This window comes from Hippocampus bargibanti, linkage group LG01 (assembly GCF_051943395.1).
Source record: "Hippocampus bargibanti isolate YZ-2025 linkage group LG01, ASM5194339v1, whole genome shotgun sequence".
In the NCBI taxonomy this organism is placed as follows: domain Eukaryota; kingdom Metazoa; phylum Chordata; class Actinopteri; order Syngnathiformes; family Syngnathidae; genus Hippocampus; species Hippocampus bargibanti.
Window position 1 is genome coordinate 23,309,499 of NC_142734.1, and position 18,129 is coordinate 23,327,627.

Here is an 18,129-nt window from a genome sequence, read left to right on the forward strand (position 1 = left end):
GATGTGATTTAAGAGTGCCGTTTGGAGTCCTCACTCTAATCTTCAAGAGGTACCGCTTTGTCTCCACAATGGTCTTCATTCCTCCAACACCGTGTACGATGAGAGTGATGTCTTCGCTTCTAAGGTTCAGTTTGTCTGCAGTCGTGTGGGTGATGTAATTGGTGTCAGATGCCAGGTCAATCAGTGTTCCAATCTTTCGTCCAGCATTCGCGGTGATTTCCAATAACATCATCAACACTGGCAGTTCCTGCAATCCACTTCTTTCTAAAAGTCCTGATTTGGCTTTTGTGTTTGACATCTTGGCTGCAGCATTGGAGAACGCATCATGAAACTGCCTTGCCAGCTCTGGGGAAAGCCTCTTGACAAAGTTTTCTTGTTCCTCTGTGTACGTTCTCCTGCTTTTGCCATCCATGGAGCCAGGTTTGCTCCTCTTCTGTGCTGAGCTGCTTTTCTTGTTCGGACAGAGGTAGAAATGATGCTCAGGTGCATGTTCATCCTTGCAGGCATGGTTGGTGCATAGGAAGTCATCTTTGCAGTCTGAACTGACATTATGGACATCAAGACATCTGTTGCATGCTCCCAGCTTCTTACCAGCAGCTTTCTTGTCTGCAAGCTGCAATGCCCGGAACTGCATGCAGTAGTATAGTTTCTTCCTGTGTTTCCCATCTCCGCAGACAACACAGCCATTGCGGTCATCACATGCCCTGGTGGATTTCGTCCTGGCATGTCTTGGCTCAGGTTTCGATTCCCTCTTATTTGGTTCCTCATCCAATTGTTCCAGTTGCTCATAAATACTCTCTTGCCCTTTCAGGAAGTCCAACAAACCGTCAAACCTGTTGACTGGAGTTACAGCATTCCTGGGATCTGCTGCATAGATGAGCCATTCCTTTCTGAGAGGTGCTGGGAGTTTCCCCTCAATCAACCTGGTCACGAGTGGGTTTTTGATAGCGCCAGTGTCCCCGAGCTCACTGAGATCTTGAAGTGCTTTCTCCACAGCTTGGATTAACTCCACTACTCTTCGTGGCTGGTTGCTTTTGACAGGTTGCATTCTCTGCAGCTCCTCCACAATGTCTATAGCAATGGACGTCCGGTTGCCATAGCGATTTCCCAGAACACGGAAGATGTCATCAACAGTGATATGGGTGGTGAGACGAAGGTCTTTCCTGATCTTGTCCTCAACACTGTCCAGCAATTGGGCCCTTTTCACTTCCCTGGAACCGGTTGGCTTCCCTTGTCTTTGGAGCGCTTCCCAGTCCTTTTTCCACCTGTAGAAGTCACGTTTGATTCCGGTGAACTTAGGAAGGGTTATTGGCTTCAACTTGATGGCTGGTACGGGGTGACTGGACGTAATTGGTTCCTTCCTGACCTCTTCCTTTACCCCCTCTTGTATGAAGTCAGCCTTTTTGGAGACAAGCTTGGTGGCTTGAATTTCCAGGGCTTTTAAGGTTGTCAGGATTTCAGCTACTGTATCTTCAGGAATCCATTGTCTCCACCGGCTATGTACCTCTTTTGCAGTCTTCATTAATCCTTCAAGGTGGTTCAGCAAGAACTGGTATCCATCCAGGTTCATATCCTCAGGGTCTACAGCAGTGATGCGTCTGCACTCCTCCTCTGCGGTCAGAAGAGCAATGGATACTTCATTGTTTCCAAACTTGTTCCACAGGACCTTCTGAAGTAAACCTTTTATCTCCGCCCGCTTTGACACACATTCTATTGAAGTGTTGTCCAGATCTTCTTGCTGCACTTCAGTGAGTTTTGTTTCCCCATCTCTTAGCTGTATCAGGAGTTTGGTCTCTACCTTGTCATTGGCTTCCATAACTTTATCAGCTGCTGCGATGAGTGTTTTAAAACTGTCTCTGAGCTCCTCCTCAGACAAGTCATCATGGTTCCTGGTGAGGCTGTTAACCAGGCGGGTGAATGATGCTTTTGCAGTTGTCCTCTCAGTCTTAAGCTGGTCAACTGCCTTCTTGTCGGCCATACTCACAATTCAGGTGGAGTTGGAGGGAACTGGGTGAATTTAAGCCGTCGAATCTTTAATCAGGGGGCTTGGACTATCCTGGTTTCCAGAACTTCTTTTCCCCGCTGTCCAGTGGGGGGACCGGATTTTCACTGATGTCCAGTGGGGGGACCGCTTTTTCACTGTGGTTTTTCACTGTGGTTTTTCACTGCATTTTCTGCGCTCTTATCTTAATTTAGTGAGAAATTGAGCTTCGCTAAAATAGAATTATTCTTTGAGTAGTTGGGGTGCGGAATAGGCAATCTGATATTCTGGTGTCAATACTTGAGTAAAATCACCTGTGTATCCAGTTGAAGATAGGAAGTCAAGTGAAATTTATTATTTTCAATAAAAGGTTCTATACACCTTCTATCGTGTAATTCTAAATATGACTTGCGGAATATGAATTAAGCAGCAAAATCCACCCTCGTTTTATCATCTCACAAGCCAGCCATTTTCCCACTTGAATGAGAAATGTTAGCCACAAAATTATTATTATAACAAATGATGATTGAAATGTGATCTGTTAAATGTTTAAAATGCGAAAACACACACCTGGAAGCAGCACAACAGAGGAAAAGGAATGCAAGGAAGCGGATAGACAATTTGGAATTATTTAATAAAAATTAATGGGCAAAATATAATTCACATCCGTCCGTGATTCAATATAGAAGGCTTTGCAGGCCTTAACGGTCCGCCACTGATAAAAAAAACTATTTTTGTTGAGTGTTTCGGACGACTCAAACTGCGGTATGTAGTCGAAAAACATGGGGCGCGGCTACACGTGACATTGACGTCATGTTTTGTGTCTGTCAAGCCAAGGGGCAAATAAACGGTCCCACCGTTTACAGGCTGTCAAACGTACACGTTTTCTCAACAAAAACGGTATGTCTTCACATTTCTTCGCCCGATTATCGATAGACCAAGGAATGTTTATTGCCAAACGCTGACAAATGGTGTCGTTTTTGTTGTTTTATGTGCCTCTCGTGTCCGAATCTCGATGCTAGTGACTATTGCTAGCTAGCGAGCTTGCTACTTGTCGGCATATGTTCTGCAAAAACAACCAAGAATGTTTTCGAAATAAGACTTTATTACATGGCGTTCAGCTGCCAAATGTCGTCCCTGGCTGGGTGAAACGCGTGCATCGTTTTTAATCAACAAAATCTTGTCGTTTGGCAATGGAACGGGAGTAAAGCTAACGTTGCGGGAAATATGCATTTACGTCGTTTCTAATGTCACATTAAATGTCGCTTTTTTGCGTGTCACCTGCTTGAAACATAAATACATAAATGTATTTGTTAAAAAAAAAACAACTAATAAAAACGTGAATAATGAGTTACAATGCTAATTTATGTAAATATTCGCAGAATGGATGATTTTTTGCAACATTTTAGCTCGGATGTGGATTTATTTTGCAATTGGACCTGGCCCATGTGTCTGTTAAAAATAACTAATAAATTCATAAATAATGAGTTACAATACTAAATAATGTAAATTTTCTAAGACTGGATGATTTTTGCAAGGATATTTTCGCTTGTAATGCTGATGAGGTGATACCGGAGGCAGTGGGGCAATCAGGCCATCGTTAGTCAGGAATGTAGGAACAATAGGTGGGGCTGCAGGGAGTGGTCCTCTGCTCCCCCCAACCTGAGAGTAGGGACCTATCATCGCAGTGCGGCACCACCATGTCTGGACATTAGGGATATATATATAGGGCCGATACTACCAGTAAGACTTTAGTTCGCTGAAGAAGGATCGTGGATAAGAAGCGAAACGTCCGACAGTTTCAAAAAAGTACAGATGACGGCTGAAGAAACCTTTTCACCGATGGACCACTTCTGTACGACTGAGAGCTCACACAGACGTTTCGCTTGGATGTATATTTATTTTTCAATTGGACCTTGCCCATGTATCTGTTAAAAGAACAACCAATAAAAACGTAAATAATGAGTTACAATGCTAAATAATGTCAATTTTCTCAGAATGGATGATTTTTGAAACAATATTTTAGTTATTTATTTTATAGTTATTTAGTTATATTGTAGTTATTTTAGCTTGGCTGTACATTTTCAATTGGACTTGGCCCTTGTATCTGTTAAAAACCTAAAGATGAGCCACAATGCTACTTAATGTAAATATTCTAAGAATGGATGATATTTTTAACGATATTTCAACTTTGATCTATATTTATTTTTCATTTGGACTTGGCCTGTGTATCTGTAAAAAAACCAACAAATAAAAATAAATGAGTTACAATGCTAAATAATGTCAATAATAATAACAATAATAATATTAATATTAATAGTACATTTAATTTCTAAGCACCTTTCAAAACTCTCACGGACACTTTCTCAGAATGGATGGTTTTTGCAATGACATTTTAGCTTGGATGTATATTTATTTTTCAATTGTACTTGGCCCATGTATCTGTTAAAAAATAAAAACATAAATCAGGATTTACAATGCTAAACAATGTAAATATTCTCAGACTGGATGATTTTTGCAACATTTTAGCTTGGTTGTATATTTATTTAGCAATTGGACCTGGGCTATGTGTTAAAAAAGACAAGTAATAAATGAATCAACAAACATGCGCATTAAGTGCCTTCGATGAACATGCTTTTTTTGCCCCCCTTAAATGTTTAAAACATGTATGTGAATCGATGAGAAGGTTTCTTCAGCCGTCATCTGTACAAAAGTGAAGGTTTCGGACGTTTCGCCTCCTATCCAAGAGGCTTCGTCAGCGAACTAAAGTCTGACTGGTCGTATCGGCCGATACGACCAGTCAGACTTTAGTTCGCTGACGAAGCCTCTTGGATAGGAGGCGAAACGTCCGAAACCTTCACTTTTGTACAGATGACGGCTGAAGAAACCTTCTCATCGATGGACCACTCCTGTACGACTGAGAGCTTACACAGACGCATGTATGTGAATGTTCCACAGGGTCACCCGTGTATGGGTGCCATGATCCTCCGTAACACATGAGCTCCACTATGTGGTACATCATGCAAAGCATTCAAAGTAAATACTCTCTGTCCGAGCGGCTCATCCGCACCATCGCCGCCATCCGCTCCTTCCCGCACGACAATGTGGAGGATCTCATTCGCAAGGTGACCTCTCTTTCTCGTTCATATGTATGTTTATCCACTGGTTGATGGATTTGGTTCTATGTCACGTTCAGGGCGCCGATGTGAACCGCATGCATGGCACACTGAAGCCCCTTCACTGCGCCTGCATGGTGGCGGATGCTGACTGTGTGGAGCTGCTGCTGGAGAAAGGGGCAGAGGTATGCGTCACACGGCCGTGAGTGGGCAGACATTCTCAAGACAGCAAAAGCGAAAAAAGCTTTCCAAAAGCTATTTAACTCATTGACTGCCATTCACAAATGTATTCGGGAATTGAAAATACAGTGATACCTCAGCTTGCAAACTTAATTGGTTCCCAGAAAGTGTGTGTAAGGCGAAAAGTTAGTCTTCCAAACATTTATTTCCCATAAGAAACCATTAAAATGAGAATAATCTGTTCCCAGGTTCCCATAAAACATAAATTTCTACGAAATAAGCCTTAAAACGACACAAAATATAACTTATTTATGTATAATAAATGTGCCATTGTATTGTAATTTAAGTAATGAACTGTACTATATAATAAAGTCGTTTTATTGACCTTTGTGATGTTCGTTGATGTAGTTGCCTCTTGATGATATCCGAGTGAAATTGCCGTGCTTTCTCTGCGATAATACCCTCACTCACACTGTCCCCGGCTAGCTGCTTTTCGTTCATCCAAATCAACAGAAGTTTTTCAACCTCCTTTATTGCCTAAGACCGTTGCTGAGACCAGTGTTTTTCAACCAGTGTGAGATATTGTCAGGTGTGCCGCGGGAAATTATCCAATTTGTGTGCCTGTGCAGTCTAGCTCCTGGCAGAGTAATCATGTAGTAGTCTTCCATACCAGCAGGTGGCAACAGCGGGTAGTTGTGCGTCACTAAGTCGCTTTGAGACAAGCGAATTAGTGACACATGGATAGCGCGGCAAGTGCAGATTGTGGCTAGCGGGACTGCGGTGAAAGTGATGGAGAGTTTTTGAAGAGGAAAAATGCTGACCCAAAAGTGGACCCTGGACAAAACCCGGACCCAAATGAAGGCCCTAGTATGGATGGAGGTAAAAAAAGCAAAGACAGTGACGTCAAGCAAAGTTTCTGGCGAGAGGCAATACAACGAAAGCTATGTTTCATTTGGATTTACTTTTACTGGAGATGCAGCGGCACCGACTCCATTGTGCTTGGTCTGTGGTGAAAAGCAGCTGCCAAGGAGTTCTCCATGCTGGCTAACAAAGCTATTTTGACATTGCTCCCATTTTCCACAACATATCTGTGTGAGGTGAGCTTTTCAAGCCTGACTGCAGTAAAAGCAAAAGACAGAGAAAGACTGAGAGCTGTGGAGGAAGAGCTTCGTTTGTCAGCTCTCTGTTCGTCCAAACAGGCCCAGGTTTCACACTGAGTAAATATAAATATGAAAGATTATAAAATACTTTTTTCTTTGTGTTTAGTTAAATCCTATGCTATAATATGACATCATTCTTCAACGTTTAAAAAAAGCTTATACATTACAAATATAACATATTGTTATACAGTAAAGTCTCGTTATCGATATTCTCGGGAGTCGGAAAAAATATCAATATAACCGGACTATCGATATATCCGATCCTGCGGCATTTAAATTTTCTCCTTGCGTTCATAGCAATAGTATCGTAATAGTAGTAGCAGTACTATCGATATAACCGATATCGATATAACGAGACTTTGCTGTATATATATATATATTATTTAATTGTTATTAACAATATGTTATGACCTGTCATATTGTGTTGCACGTTGTGTGTTTTGTGTATGCTGTGGCTGGTATATTGTTAATCATTAATAATATAATAAAAAAAATGTGAAAAAAAGCATACATTAACAGTTAATACTTTTTCCCCACATTTTCAGCTGGGGGTGTGTCCCGAGATAATTTCGACGGAAAAAATGTGCCTTGGCTTGAAAAAGGTTGAAAAACACTGGCTTAGACCACAGGAAACACCCTCAGCCACACGTAGCAATGGTCGGCTTAGCATACTGGTACTGGGACGCTAAGTCACACAATGGCACACCTCTGTGTTTTTCAACAATCTCCTTCTGCTTGACCGTCATTTTCTTTTTTGTACTCTTTGGCTTAACACTAGCCTGTGGTGGGGTCTTTTTAGGTCCCATAAGAGCAAAAGTACTCCACTTGATAACAAACCACGTCCGCACTCAAAAAAAGGAGGTGACGAAAACTAGTCCGCCAGCCAACGTGGCGCTCCGTGTGGTTTGGTTCGTCCGCCGAAAACTAGTTTGTCAGCCAAGACTGTTCGCGAATTTAACGTTTGTAAGGCGAAAAGATTGTGAGCTAAAGCGTTCATAAGCTGAGGTCTCACTGTACCTGCAACGCTGGCATTGGGTTGAAATCTTTCTAAATTTGGCCAAGTTCTTATATTTTCACAATTAATGTGAAAATATTGTATTATATAATACATAAATATGTATAACTTTATTATTTTGGACCTATCAAGGGGATTGATGGCGGCTTGCTCTCTTGATGATGATTGGACAAATATATTCTGGGGGGGTTTCCTTAAAAGTGATGTTTTGGGATCATGCGGCCAGCGATACTTTTTGCTATTACAGCAGCTAAATACTCGCTGTTTGGCAGCTACAGAGTCCGCTCTTTCCAGATTTATTTTCATTATTATTTTACTTTTTTTGGTTCTTTTCCCCTGTTGTGTTGCTTCCAGATGTGTGTTTTTGGGTATTTAAGCATTGAACCAATCACATTTCGGCCATCTTTTGTTACCAGGTTCAGAAATCGACCTGAATGCCTTCACTATCAGTTCTGCGGCCCTGTCGCCTCAAATAGCTGGCTATCTATTAGTTATATAGCTAGTTGTCTAGCTGACTATCTATTGGCTATATATAATATCGATATAACGAGACTTTACTATATATATATATATATATATATATATATATATATATATATATATATATATATATATATATATATATATATATATATATATATATATATAGTGTGTATATATATATATATATACACAGTAAAGTCTCGTTATATCGATATCGGATATATCGATAGTCCCGGTCATATCGATACTATTTCTATGCACGCACGGAGAAAATTACATGCAAACAGGGTCGGATATATCGATAGTCCCGGTTATATCTTTTTTTTTCGGACTCCCTTGAATATCGATATAACGAGACTTTACTGTATAGTGTATGTCAAGTTATGTTGTTATTTTGAGCTCTCCCCCTAACTTGAAAAGGGTTTTAACTGTGTTGACCGGGATTACACTGGGACTTCACTCTTTAACTCCAATGATGAGACAGATTTCTCCTTCCTCTTTTAATTTGGACTTAATCGTCTCTTTTCTCATTGAAAAGACAATTGCTGATTGCAAGGTGAAAAACCTTTGAAGAAGGTAAAAACACAAACGACATTTGAAGGCAGTCTCTTAACAGGCTGGTTTTTACATTAAACCACCAAATCAAATCAAATCATCAAATAAACGGTCACAATAACAGGTTCTCTCACCGTCAGCCACCCTGGTCTTTACACAGTTGAACTCCACTGCACCAGGCAAACTCCTAGAGCAGTACTTGAACCGAACGCTGAGCAGTGTAGCAACTGACTATTTTAAGGAGTGGTTTCTTCTGGTGAGAGCCTTCCTGCTTACTGAATTGCTTTCAGCTGCTGGCACATTTGTTTTTATTCCAGTCCTCTCCTCTGGGGGAAAAATGGTGCCAAACTCATCTTTGGACTACAGCTTCGGCCATATTTGTAGTTTGCCAAGACACTCATCTTTGGACTGCAGCTTCGGCCATATTTGTAGTTTGCCAATACACTATATATATATATATATATATATATATATATATATATATATATATATATATATATATATATATAGTTGTCTAGTGAGACATATTATATATATTAGCTTTCTATTAGCTGACCATTTGATACCTATTAGCTAACTGGGCAACTAGCTAGTTATCTGGCTGGCTATTAGTTATATAGCTAATTGTCTAGCTGTCTGGCTTGCTATCTATTGGCTATCTATTAGCTAGCTAGCTTTCTATCTATTTACTATGGGCTTGAGTCAACGCTGGCATATGTTGCTGCCGCTGATCACCCACAGAAACACTTCTCTTGTTACTGAAAAGTGACCTTCAGAGTTTTGAAAGGCGCTTAGAAATGAAATGGATTATTATTATTATTAATATAAATAAGTGTTGATGAAACCATTGCTTTAACCAATCAGAATTCGAGTTGTCAACCCAAGGCCTGCTCGAAGGCGCTGGCAACGTCAACATTTTCGCAAATGATGATTGACTAGTCACTTGCCAATCATAGTATCACCAGTCACTAGTGACAAGAGCATACTGGCCTGCGCTAGCACACTGTATTGGTAGCTGGCTGCATAAGGAAGCTTAAAGACAATTTGGAATGATTTCACAAGAATTCACGGACAAAATGTAATTCACATGAGTCTGTGATCCAGAAAGTATAAGGCCGGCACAGAAGGCCTTGTAGGGCCTGACGGCCCACCACTGATAAACCCATCCGTTTGGCTTTTGCTTTGCGAAATCCTTCCCCGGCATAACCTGCCAATGTGTACGCCAGGTTAACGCTTTGGACGGCTACAACCGCACGGCGCTGCACTACGCGGCGGAGAAGGACGAGAGCTGCGTGGAGCTCCTGCTGGAATACGGCGCCCAGCCCAACGCCCTGGACGGCAACAAAGACACGCCGCTCCACTGGGCCGCCTTCAAGGACAACCCAGAGTGCGTGCGGGCCCTGCTGGACAGCGGCGCCTGCCCCAACGCTCGCGACTACAACAGCGACACGCCGCTGAGCTGGGCGGCCATGAAAGGCAACCTGGAAAGCGTCAAGGTGCTTTTGGACTACGGTGCCCAGGTGCACGTGACCAACCTGAAGGGGCAGACTCCCATCTCCCGACTGGTGGCCCTGTTGGCGCGCGGCCTGGGCGCCGAGCAGGAGGACCAGTGCCTGGAGGTGCTGCGTCGGGCCGCCGGGCGCTTCCAGATCCGCCGGGCCGATGGGACACTTCCCAAGGAGCTCAGCAAGGATCCTCAGCTGCTGGCCAGGCTCAGCGGCATGGCCGCCAAAGCGCCGACGCTCCGTTCGCTGGCGCGCTGCGTGGTGAGGCAAAGTCTGGGCGTGCGCTTCCTGCCCTCGGCCGTCAAAGAGCTTCCTCTACCGGAGGCCATCAAGGAGTATCTTCTCCTCAGAGACTGAGACGTGTCGGCTGATGACTGCCACAAGTTGTTCCCTCCTCTCAAATAACCACGATAGCCTCTCAGGCCCCTTTTCCCCTACTGTGCGCTACTGGATCGCCTCAGTCAAAAACGGTGCTGGGCTGAGGGTCTCGGTCCAAACAAGACATGCTTGCTAAAGTAATCAGAATCATCTTTATTGGCCACACTTTAGCTAATGAACTTTTTGCCTCACCAACATTAAATTCGTGAGAATACAATCTTCGCTGACAAACTAGTTTTCGGCAAACAAACCAAACCACACGGAGCACCATGGTGGCTGGCGGACTAGTTTTCATCACCCCCTCTCTTTGAGTGCAGATGTGGTTTGTTATCGAGTGTAGTACATTTGCTGTTATGGACCCAAAAAAGACCCCACCACAGGCTCGTGTTAAGCCGAAGAGGACACAAAAGAAAATTACAGTTGAAACACCAACGAGGTGTGCGTTTGTGTGACTTAGCGTCCCAGTACCAGTACGCTAAGTCGCCCGTTGTTACGTGTGGCGATGGGGTGTTTCTGTGTTGTCTAAGCAACGATCTCAGGCAATAGAAGAGGTTGAAAAACCTCTGTTGATTTGGATTAACGAAAATCAGTTGGGCAGGGGACAGTGAGTGAGGGTATTATCGCCGAGAAAGCATGGCAACTTCACTCGGATATGATCAAAATGCAACTACATCAACGACCATCACAACGGTCAATAAAACGACTTTATTATACTGTGCAGTTTAATACAATAGAACATTTATCATCCATAAAATAAGGTATATGTTGTACCGTTTTAAGGCTTATTTAGTAGAAAATTCTGTTTTATGAGGACCTGGGAACAGATTATTCTCATGTTAATGGATTCGTATGGGAAATAATTGTTTGGCAGATGAACTTTTCGCCTTACACACACTTTCTGGGAAACAATTACATTCGTGAGCTAAGGTATCACTGTATCTACGAGGGCAGATGTGTCATTTTTTTCTTATAGGAGAAAAAAGCTCAACACAGAATCTGAATCAAAATCCTCTTTATTGCTCTTGTCTTGATTTTTGCAATGTGCAAGTCCTCGAGAGTGGGGAGGGCAGAGCCAATGATTTTTTTTCCACCATCCTAACTGTCCGTTGAGCAATATTTTTTAGTACTTGGCAAAGTATTATACAGTGTAAATGTAAAATTTTAGAATGTGTGTGCATTGATCACTAAAGGAAGAAATTGTTATTGGTGTCCTGAGCTGACCCATATGGTTATACAATTTGTTTGCCACATTCTGTATTCTCTCACACTGATCATGAACACCTGGTCCCAAAACTGATACAGCTTGTTTTATCGCTTGTTTTGTATTTTTCACACTTATCTTTGTTTTGTATTCTTGCCTGAATTGCCTTTTCTTCTCTAAGCTCAAACACCTGGTTATACGATTTGTTCGGTCACACTGACACAACTTGTCTTGCCGCTTGTCACACTTATCTTGTTTTGTGAACTGCATTTCTTCATACGCCTGACAGTTTATTTTGTATTCCTGCCTGAATTGCCTTTTCTCTGAAACACCTGGTCCCAGGGCTGAGGGAGGGGGGAGAAATGACTCATCTCTAGCGAAGACAAGCTGGCCACTTGTTTTCGCGTGAGTGGGTCTATAACAGGGGTGGGCAAACTTTTTGACTCGCGGGCCGCATTGGGTTCTAAAATTTGACAGAGGGGCCGGGCCAGGAGCATTTGGAGGGAGTGTTTGGGCCGGAAATACTCCGAACATGTTATGTCCATAATTTATAAAATCACTTCAAATGACTTCGACTGAGCGTATTTTACAAAGATTCCACAGCATATAGCTATAATTTACGTTTTAAGACTTGCGCTGAATATATGAAGTCTTGTTTTCGAGTTGATGACGATCCCCATGTGACGTCACGTTTGGACCGCCCCTGACCGAGAAAGCGACATACAATGCATTTTGGGTACTTTGTTTAGTCTGAAAACTTCTTGTTAATCCGTGTTGATGGCGAAATTAGAAGGAAAACACATAAATAACGCCATGGTGAATCGTTGTGTGTTGCACCAAGACAACTATTTGATATTCGCTGACACAAATTCCCAGCTGACAAATCAGCCCATTTCCAACGGAGCTTGGGCGCAATCTTCTGCTTTTTCTGGGTGCTACATTGCTGTCATTGATGGCTCGAATTGATATGGGAGGACTCCTAGAATCAATTGCAAACATTTATGCTTTCCTCTTCAGAAGAACAAGAACAAGAAAACATCTTCTCCGAATCTGAAGCCATTGTTTTGATTCTCGAGCAACCTTCTGAAACTGGCCATTTCCGGATTCATTTTGAAGTCATTTTTATTGGTGTTTTTCATTTAACTAAAAATATCAGCCTGCCTGATTTGGGTATTTTAGATGCTATAAAACGTTTTTCTGATGTCAGTGGGAAACAAAAACAAAAAATGGTGCCGGTTGTCCTTTAAATGTAGTATGTACAAACCTCATAGCACAGTAAAAACACTACAACCCAATTTATTAACTGTCTTTCAAATGTGAAAAATATCCCTGATCAGTTAATACATTTGTCTCAAGGAATATGCAAGATATGGCATTTACAGACTATTTCGCAGATACTTGGAGGAGGAAATGGAAATAGATTAAAATAACATATGCACTGTGATTTATCAAGATTGCGTCTGTTTTTAAGTTTCCATCGAAGGGGCAAAGAAATCAACATTTATTGAAAAATGGAATCACTTTCAACATTCAAAACATATTATTACACAACGAAATATTCAAGCTCAATAATACCTACTTGTAATAATAATAATACATTTTATTTCAAGCGCCTTTCAAAACACCCAAGGACACTTTACAATAAAAACAATAGAACACAGCACATAACAATAAAACCATAAGTAAAATGATAAATAATAAAATAGCAGAGAGAATTATACATTGAAAGCAATTTTAAACAAATGGGTTTTGAGATGAGCCTTGAAAATGTTAAATTCCGCCAAATCATAGATGGTTTGTCCTGACCCCGCGCTCAACAAACTCCTCACTGACGCTCTCGCCTTCACGCGCTAACAATACACGTGTACCGTCGCCGAGCACACAAACATAGACTACCTGCAGTTGAAATTTGCATACTCGGCTCGGCAGCCAATCAGAAGCCTGCTTCTTTCTTCCGGACTTTCGCAAGCGTTACAAAGTCGTGCAATTGCATGTCATTTTCCAAAATAAATGCACAGAACCTCAAACTAGAAGAAAGATTCAAAAGAAGCTAACAACATATGTGACGCTACAAAACGTAAATTTACATTAAACCGTGACTGTAAAGTGTACGTGAGACTTATGAAAGGGGCTTAGTGGCTCGTAGGAATCAATGCAAACGTTGCATTGTGCACCACAATGACAATCGACTACTGTAGCAAAATTTACAGCCATGCGCATTTGCCGTAAATTAAGCAAGGTATCATTTGTAGTTGGTGCATTCTTGATTTTAAAAAAAACTTTATACTTTGTGACAATGTTTCTTAATGGGATTGGTCTCATTTTGCTTCAAGTTGGGAAAAATGGGGCAGGCAACTTTTCAGTTATCTGCCCTGTTGTTCGCTAGCTTTTTGTCATGAGTTTTAGACACTGTTTGTACTATAATTTGGGCAAGTTCGGCGGGCCGGATTGAAAAGCCTAACGGGCCGTATGTGGCCCGCGGGCCGTAGTTTGCCCATGCCTGGTCTATAAGATGGGGAGTTTCCTCAATACTGGTTAGAGTGCTGTGAACTGTGCATGAGTGTCCAGCTCTTCGGTTTTCCAGATTACTCTACAGGGGTGTTTGCCGGCTCTCCGCCCCGTGTCAATGGTAAGGTATACTATTCTGGATCTGAACTGTGATGTTGGACTCTTTACGTAGGGGCATAAAGGTGACCGTTTGTGTCTAGCGTAATTACTCATGATGGGAAATATTGTGAACTGCTGTGTATTCTATCATTAAACGTATGGGAAATGTTGTGCTGTGCATTCTATCATTAAACGTCACTGATACAGTTGTTGTTTGTGGTCATTTGTCTGCCGCGATCTCTCCACACCTGTAATAAGGCATTTTTCACAAAACAATCACAGAAGAGTTGTTGTATTTGGATCTTGATCACTTCTGTAATGCAAGGCTCCATTAAATCACACTATCCGATTAAATTTGTAATCTTATCAGAATACCCCCAAATTTACTGTATTTTTCTGTGTATAAGGCGCACCAGAGTATAAGGCACAACCCCAATGAATGGTAAATGTTCAAAATGTTTCCATGTATAAGGCACACTGGACTATAAGGTACACTTTCAAATAATGTAAAAAGTTTCAAATGTATTATATATGAAATATATGAAAGTTTTCCAAACATGAGGCATTATAAGGCGCTACAGGAGAGACTGGGGTTCCGCACGACTTCTTCTATGAGGGTAAATGGAGTCGGCGGCTGCTGATAGTCGTTGTCATACCTGTTGCCGCTCAATATGACTTCACATATTTTGAATTTAAAACAGATTCTTATCTTACAGACAGTGTATTGTCTGTGTTCAAATACCTGACATGTTTCGGCGTCTACTTCCGCCTTCGTCAGAGTGTCACGGATGTTGTTGCGACGCGCCTTTTTCAGCTGGTGTTGCTATGAGGGCGTGACCTACCTGTGATATCTGACAGGCAAGTCACGTCCCCCGCTGTCCATTCGTCCCTCCAGAATACTGCACCAGGTAGTAGAGAGCATGTAAGCTCCCTCATCCCTGTTGATGGTCCTTGGTTCTCTCTTCCGGATTTCAATGGCCTCCCTGATCCAGCGCTGATGTTTGTTTTCTTCGGTGCGGATGACTCTGGCCTTCTCCCTGTCCATGATGTGATTTTCTCTTTTGCAGTGGTCGGTGATGGCTGGATGGATGACACTGACGAAGGCGGAAGTAGACGCCGAAACATGTCAGGTACAGTAAAGTCTCGTTATATCGATATCGGATATATCGATAGTCCCGGTTATATCGATACTATTTCTATGCACGCACTGAGAAAATTACATGCAAACAGGGTCGGATATATCGATAGTCCCGGTTATATCGATATTTTTTCGGACTCCCTTGAATATCGATATAACGAGACTTTACTGTATTTGAACACCGACAATACACTGTCTGTAAGATAAGAATCTGTTTTAAATTAGATATCAAGTAGACAGGATGAACTTAATACAACTAACTAAGACTTCACATATATGGCACACTGCCGTATAATGTATCTGGTTATCTTTCGAAGATTTTGGGTGCGCCTCATACACCGGAAAATTTGGTGTCTAAAATCATATCACAAAAACAAATTGGTATATATATGTTTGACAACTGAATACTCCACTGCATACTATACCAGGAAACGAGAGCAATTCCTTTTGCTAACAACAGTGAAGTCAAATGAGATTTTCACAAGTTTGACATTAGCATGTTGGATTAGTCTTTATTAGTCAGTGGATCAATGTACAATCTGTTCCCATATTGACTGATAGGATATCGACTTTCCGTTGAAAACACGACTGAACTGCAGATTATCCGATACGAAAGGCCCAGTAGGTACAGTAGGAAAGGGGCAGGACGCCGTCATTTGACATTTAAAGTTTCTTTTCATGCAATGTTGTCAACCAGAAGTTGAGGGAAGTAATTTTCACGACGGCACATACATTCAGGTGTTCAATGGCACCATCTGTGCATTCATATCATAAAGTACCGTATTTTCACGACCATAAGGCGCATATAAACGTCTCAGATTTTTTTCAAAATGTGCGGTGCGCCCTGTAGTGCGGACGTGTTAGAGACCACCATGAGGAGGACGTGGGAGAGAACATGTGGGGGGGGATGTGTGGGCCTGGTTTGTGTATAAACGAACAGGTATGTGCTTAATGCAGAACATTGCTGTTCTAACAACCCTGAAAATGGCAAAGAGACATGGTTATGAAGCTCTGTTTGTTTAAACTGAAGGCTATCAACTACGCCGAGGAACATGGGAACCATCCCACTCAGAGCAGTAACGCTAGCGGAGGAAATGAAAATTGAACATTTCCAAGGAGGTCCGTCTTGGTGCTGGCGTTTTATGAAACTGCGATTTTTCCATGCGGACCGGGACTACTGTAGCGACGGCCGGCGAATTATTCTGAAAAGCTGGCGAAAAGGCTGCCATGCTAACAGAGAGGAACTCCCGGCGATTGTGATTTTTTTAAAAGAAAGACTTTGCCTAGAGAGACATTTCCAGCAGGCGTCATTCTTACGGCAAACAAAAAGGGCTGGATGTTACGCCACAGTTTGCCAATGGATTGTGGATGCTTGGGCTAATGTGTCTGCTAGCACGGTGGTTTGAGCTTTCGGAAAAGTCGGTACCGGTAATGTGCTCCTTTTTAGTGATGATTACAAAATGTTATTCCTTTGTAATTAATAAATAAAGCACTACCAAACTCAGTTTTGCTCCCGATCTGTTTTTTTTAAATACGCATACTTGTATGCCTGTGTGTTGTTGTGAGGCGGACGTACGTATGGCAGTAGAGGATATGTACCGGTATATATGTGACGGGTGTCACAACAGTGACTGTCTTCATCTCCACGATGCTGCCGTATTAATGAAGACGAGACGCGTGAATGTGTCTTTTTATTTCTTTTATTTCTGCAACACAGTATGGCAGAAGGGATGGGTGAAGTCGCATGGGTTTCGTCTTGTGATTAACCTGAATCTCCTCGAGATTGTTCTCAAATGCAAAACATTGTAGATAACAAAACAGAATTAACAACGTGTGATCGTATAGTGGTTATTTACAGAAAAAGAGAATACAACACAAGTTCACTGTTATTTACAAGATGTCCCTGAACGCATCATGGGCGGAGACTCGGCAGAACACGCGGTGCACTTGTAATGGCTGGCGCACAGTTCAACCCGCCACGGACACTCACGGGCAAATGAAACACGACACAAGAAACTAAATATTGTTCAATAAAAACGAAATGAAACAATTATTACCTGCAACACAGTATGGCAGAAGGGATGGGTGAAGTCGCATGGGTTTCGTCTTGTGATTAACTGCGCAATAGAAAAGCACTATGAAGCACATGTGCTCCAAAGTTCCACTCGACAAAACGTGAAGTAAATAATGACACAAAAAGTAATCTGGACTCGAAATGAATAAGGGAACTAATTAGATAACACTAGACAGTATAAAAGGGGAAACAAAATAAGATATTGTCATGAAAATGCGCGTTAATCGAGACCATCAGAAAATTGCGACTCACCCTGAATCTCCTCGAGATTGTTCTGGAAACTATGGGCGGGACATAGTGCCACACTGTGCGCCGTTACGTCACTTCCTTCATAATTTAATAATCTAAGTGCACAACTCCGTTACATACACCCTCCTTAAATTATGCAGAAGTAAGGCAACATACACACGGAAGACAATAGAAAGACCAACAGGCACAATAGACAAGGTTATCGGGCAAGGATGTACAAAAATGCTGTCTAATTATGTCAGTCATCTGACCAACTACGTCAGGTGACTGGAGTAAGGGATCTGTCGCCGGTGTGTCAGGGTCTGTGCGCTCGTCGGAGATGCACTGCACTGGGTCTGGGAAGGAACTCTGTCCCCACTAACATAAGTGGCCTCAGCTCGCACCTGCCCATTCCCCTCTGTACAAACTACATCACCCTGCATAGCACTACATAACTGTGACAGACTGGAGAAAGGGATCTGTTGCCGGTATATCAGTTGTCTGTGCG

General features: G+C 42.1%; 1 protein-coding gene across 1 annotated transcript; it reads left to right on the top strand.

The window, feature by feature from the left end:
- The first annotated feature begins 2,750 nt into the window (after positions 1-2,750).
- On the top strand, positions 2,751-16,823 carry asb8 (ankyrin repeat and SOCS box containing 8). The gene is made up of 6 exons (XM_089004215.1): positions 2,751-2,881; positions 4,940-5,106; positions 5,178-5,282; positions 9,717-15,180; positions 15,249-15,311; positions 16,350-16,823. The coding sequence occupies exons 2-4, from the start codon at positions 4,978-4,980 to the stop codon at positions 10,350-10,352; spliced, it is 870 nt and encodes a 289-aa protein (XP_088860341.1). The 5' UTR covers positions 2,751-2,881; positions 4,940-4,977; the 3' UTR covers positions 10,353-15,180; positions 15,249-15,311; positions 16,350-16,823.
- The last annotated feature ends 1,306 nt before the right edge of the window (positions 16,824-18,129 follow it).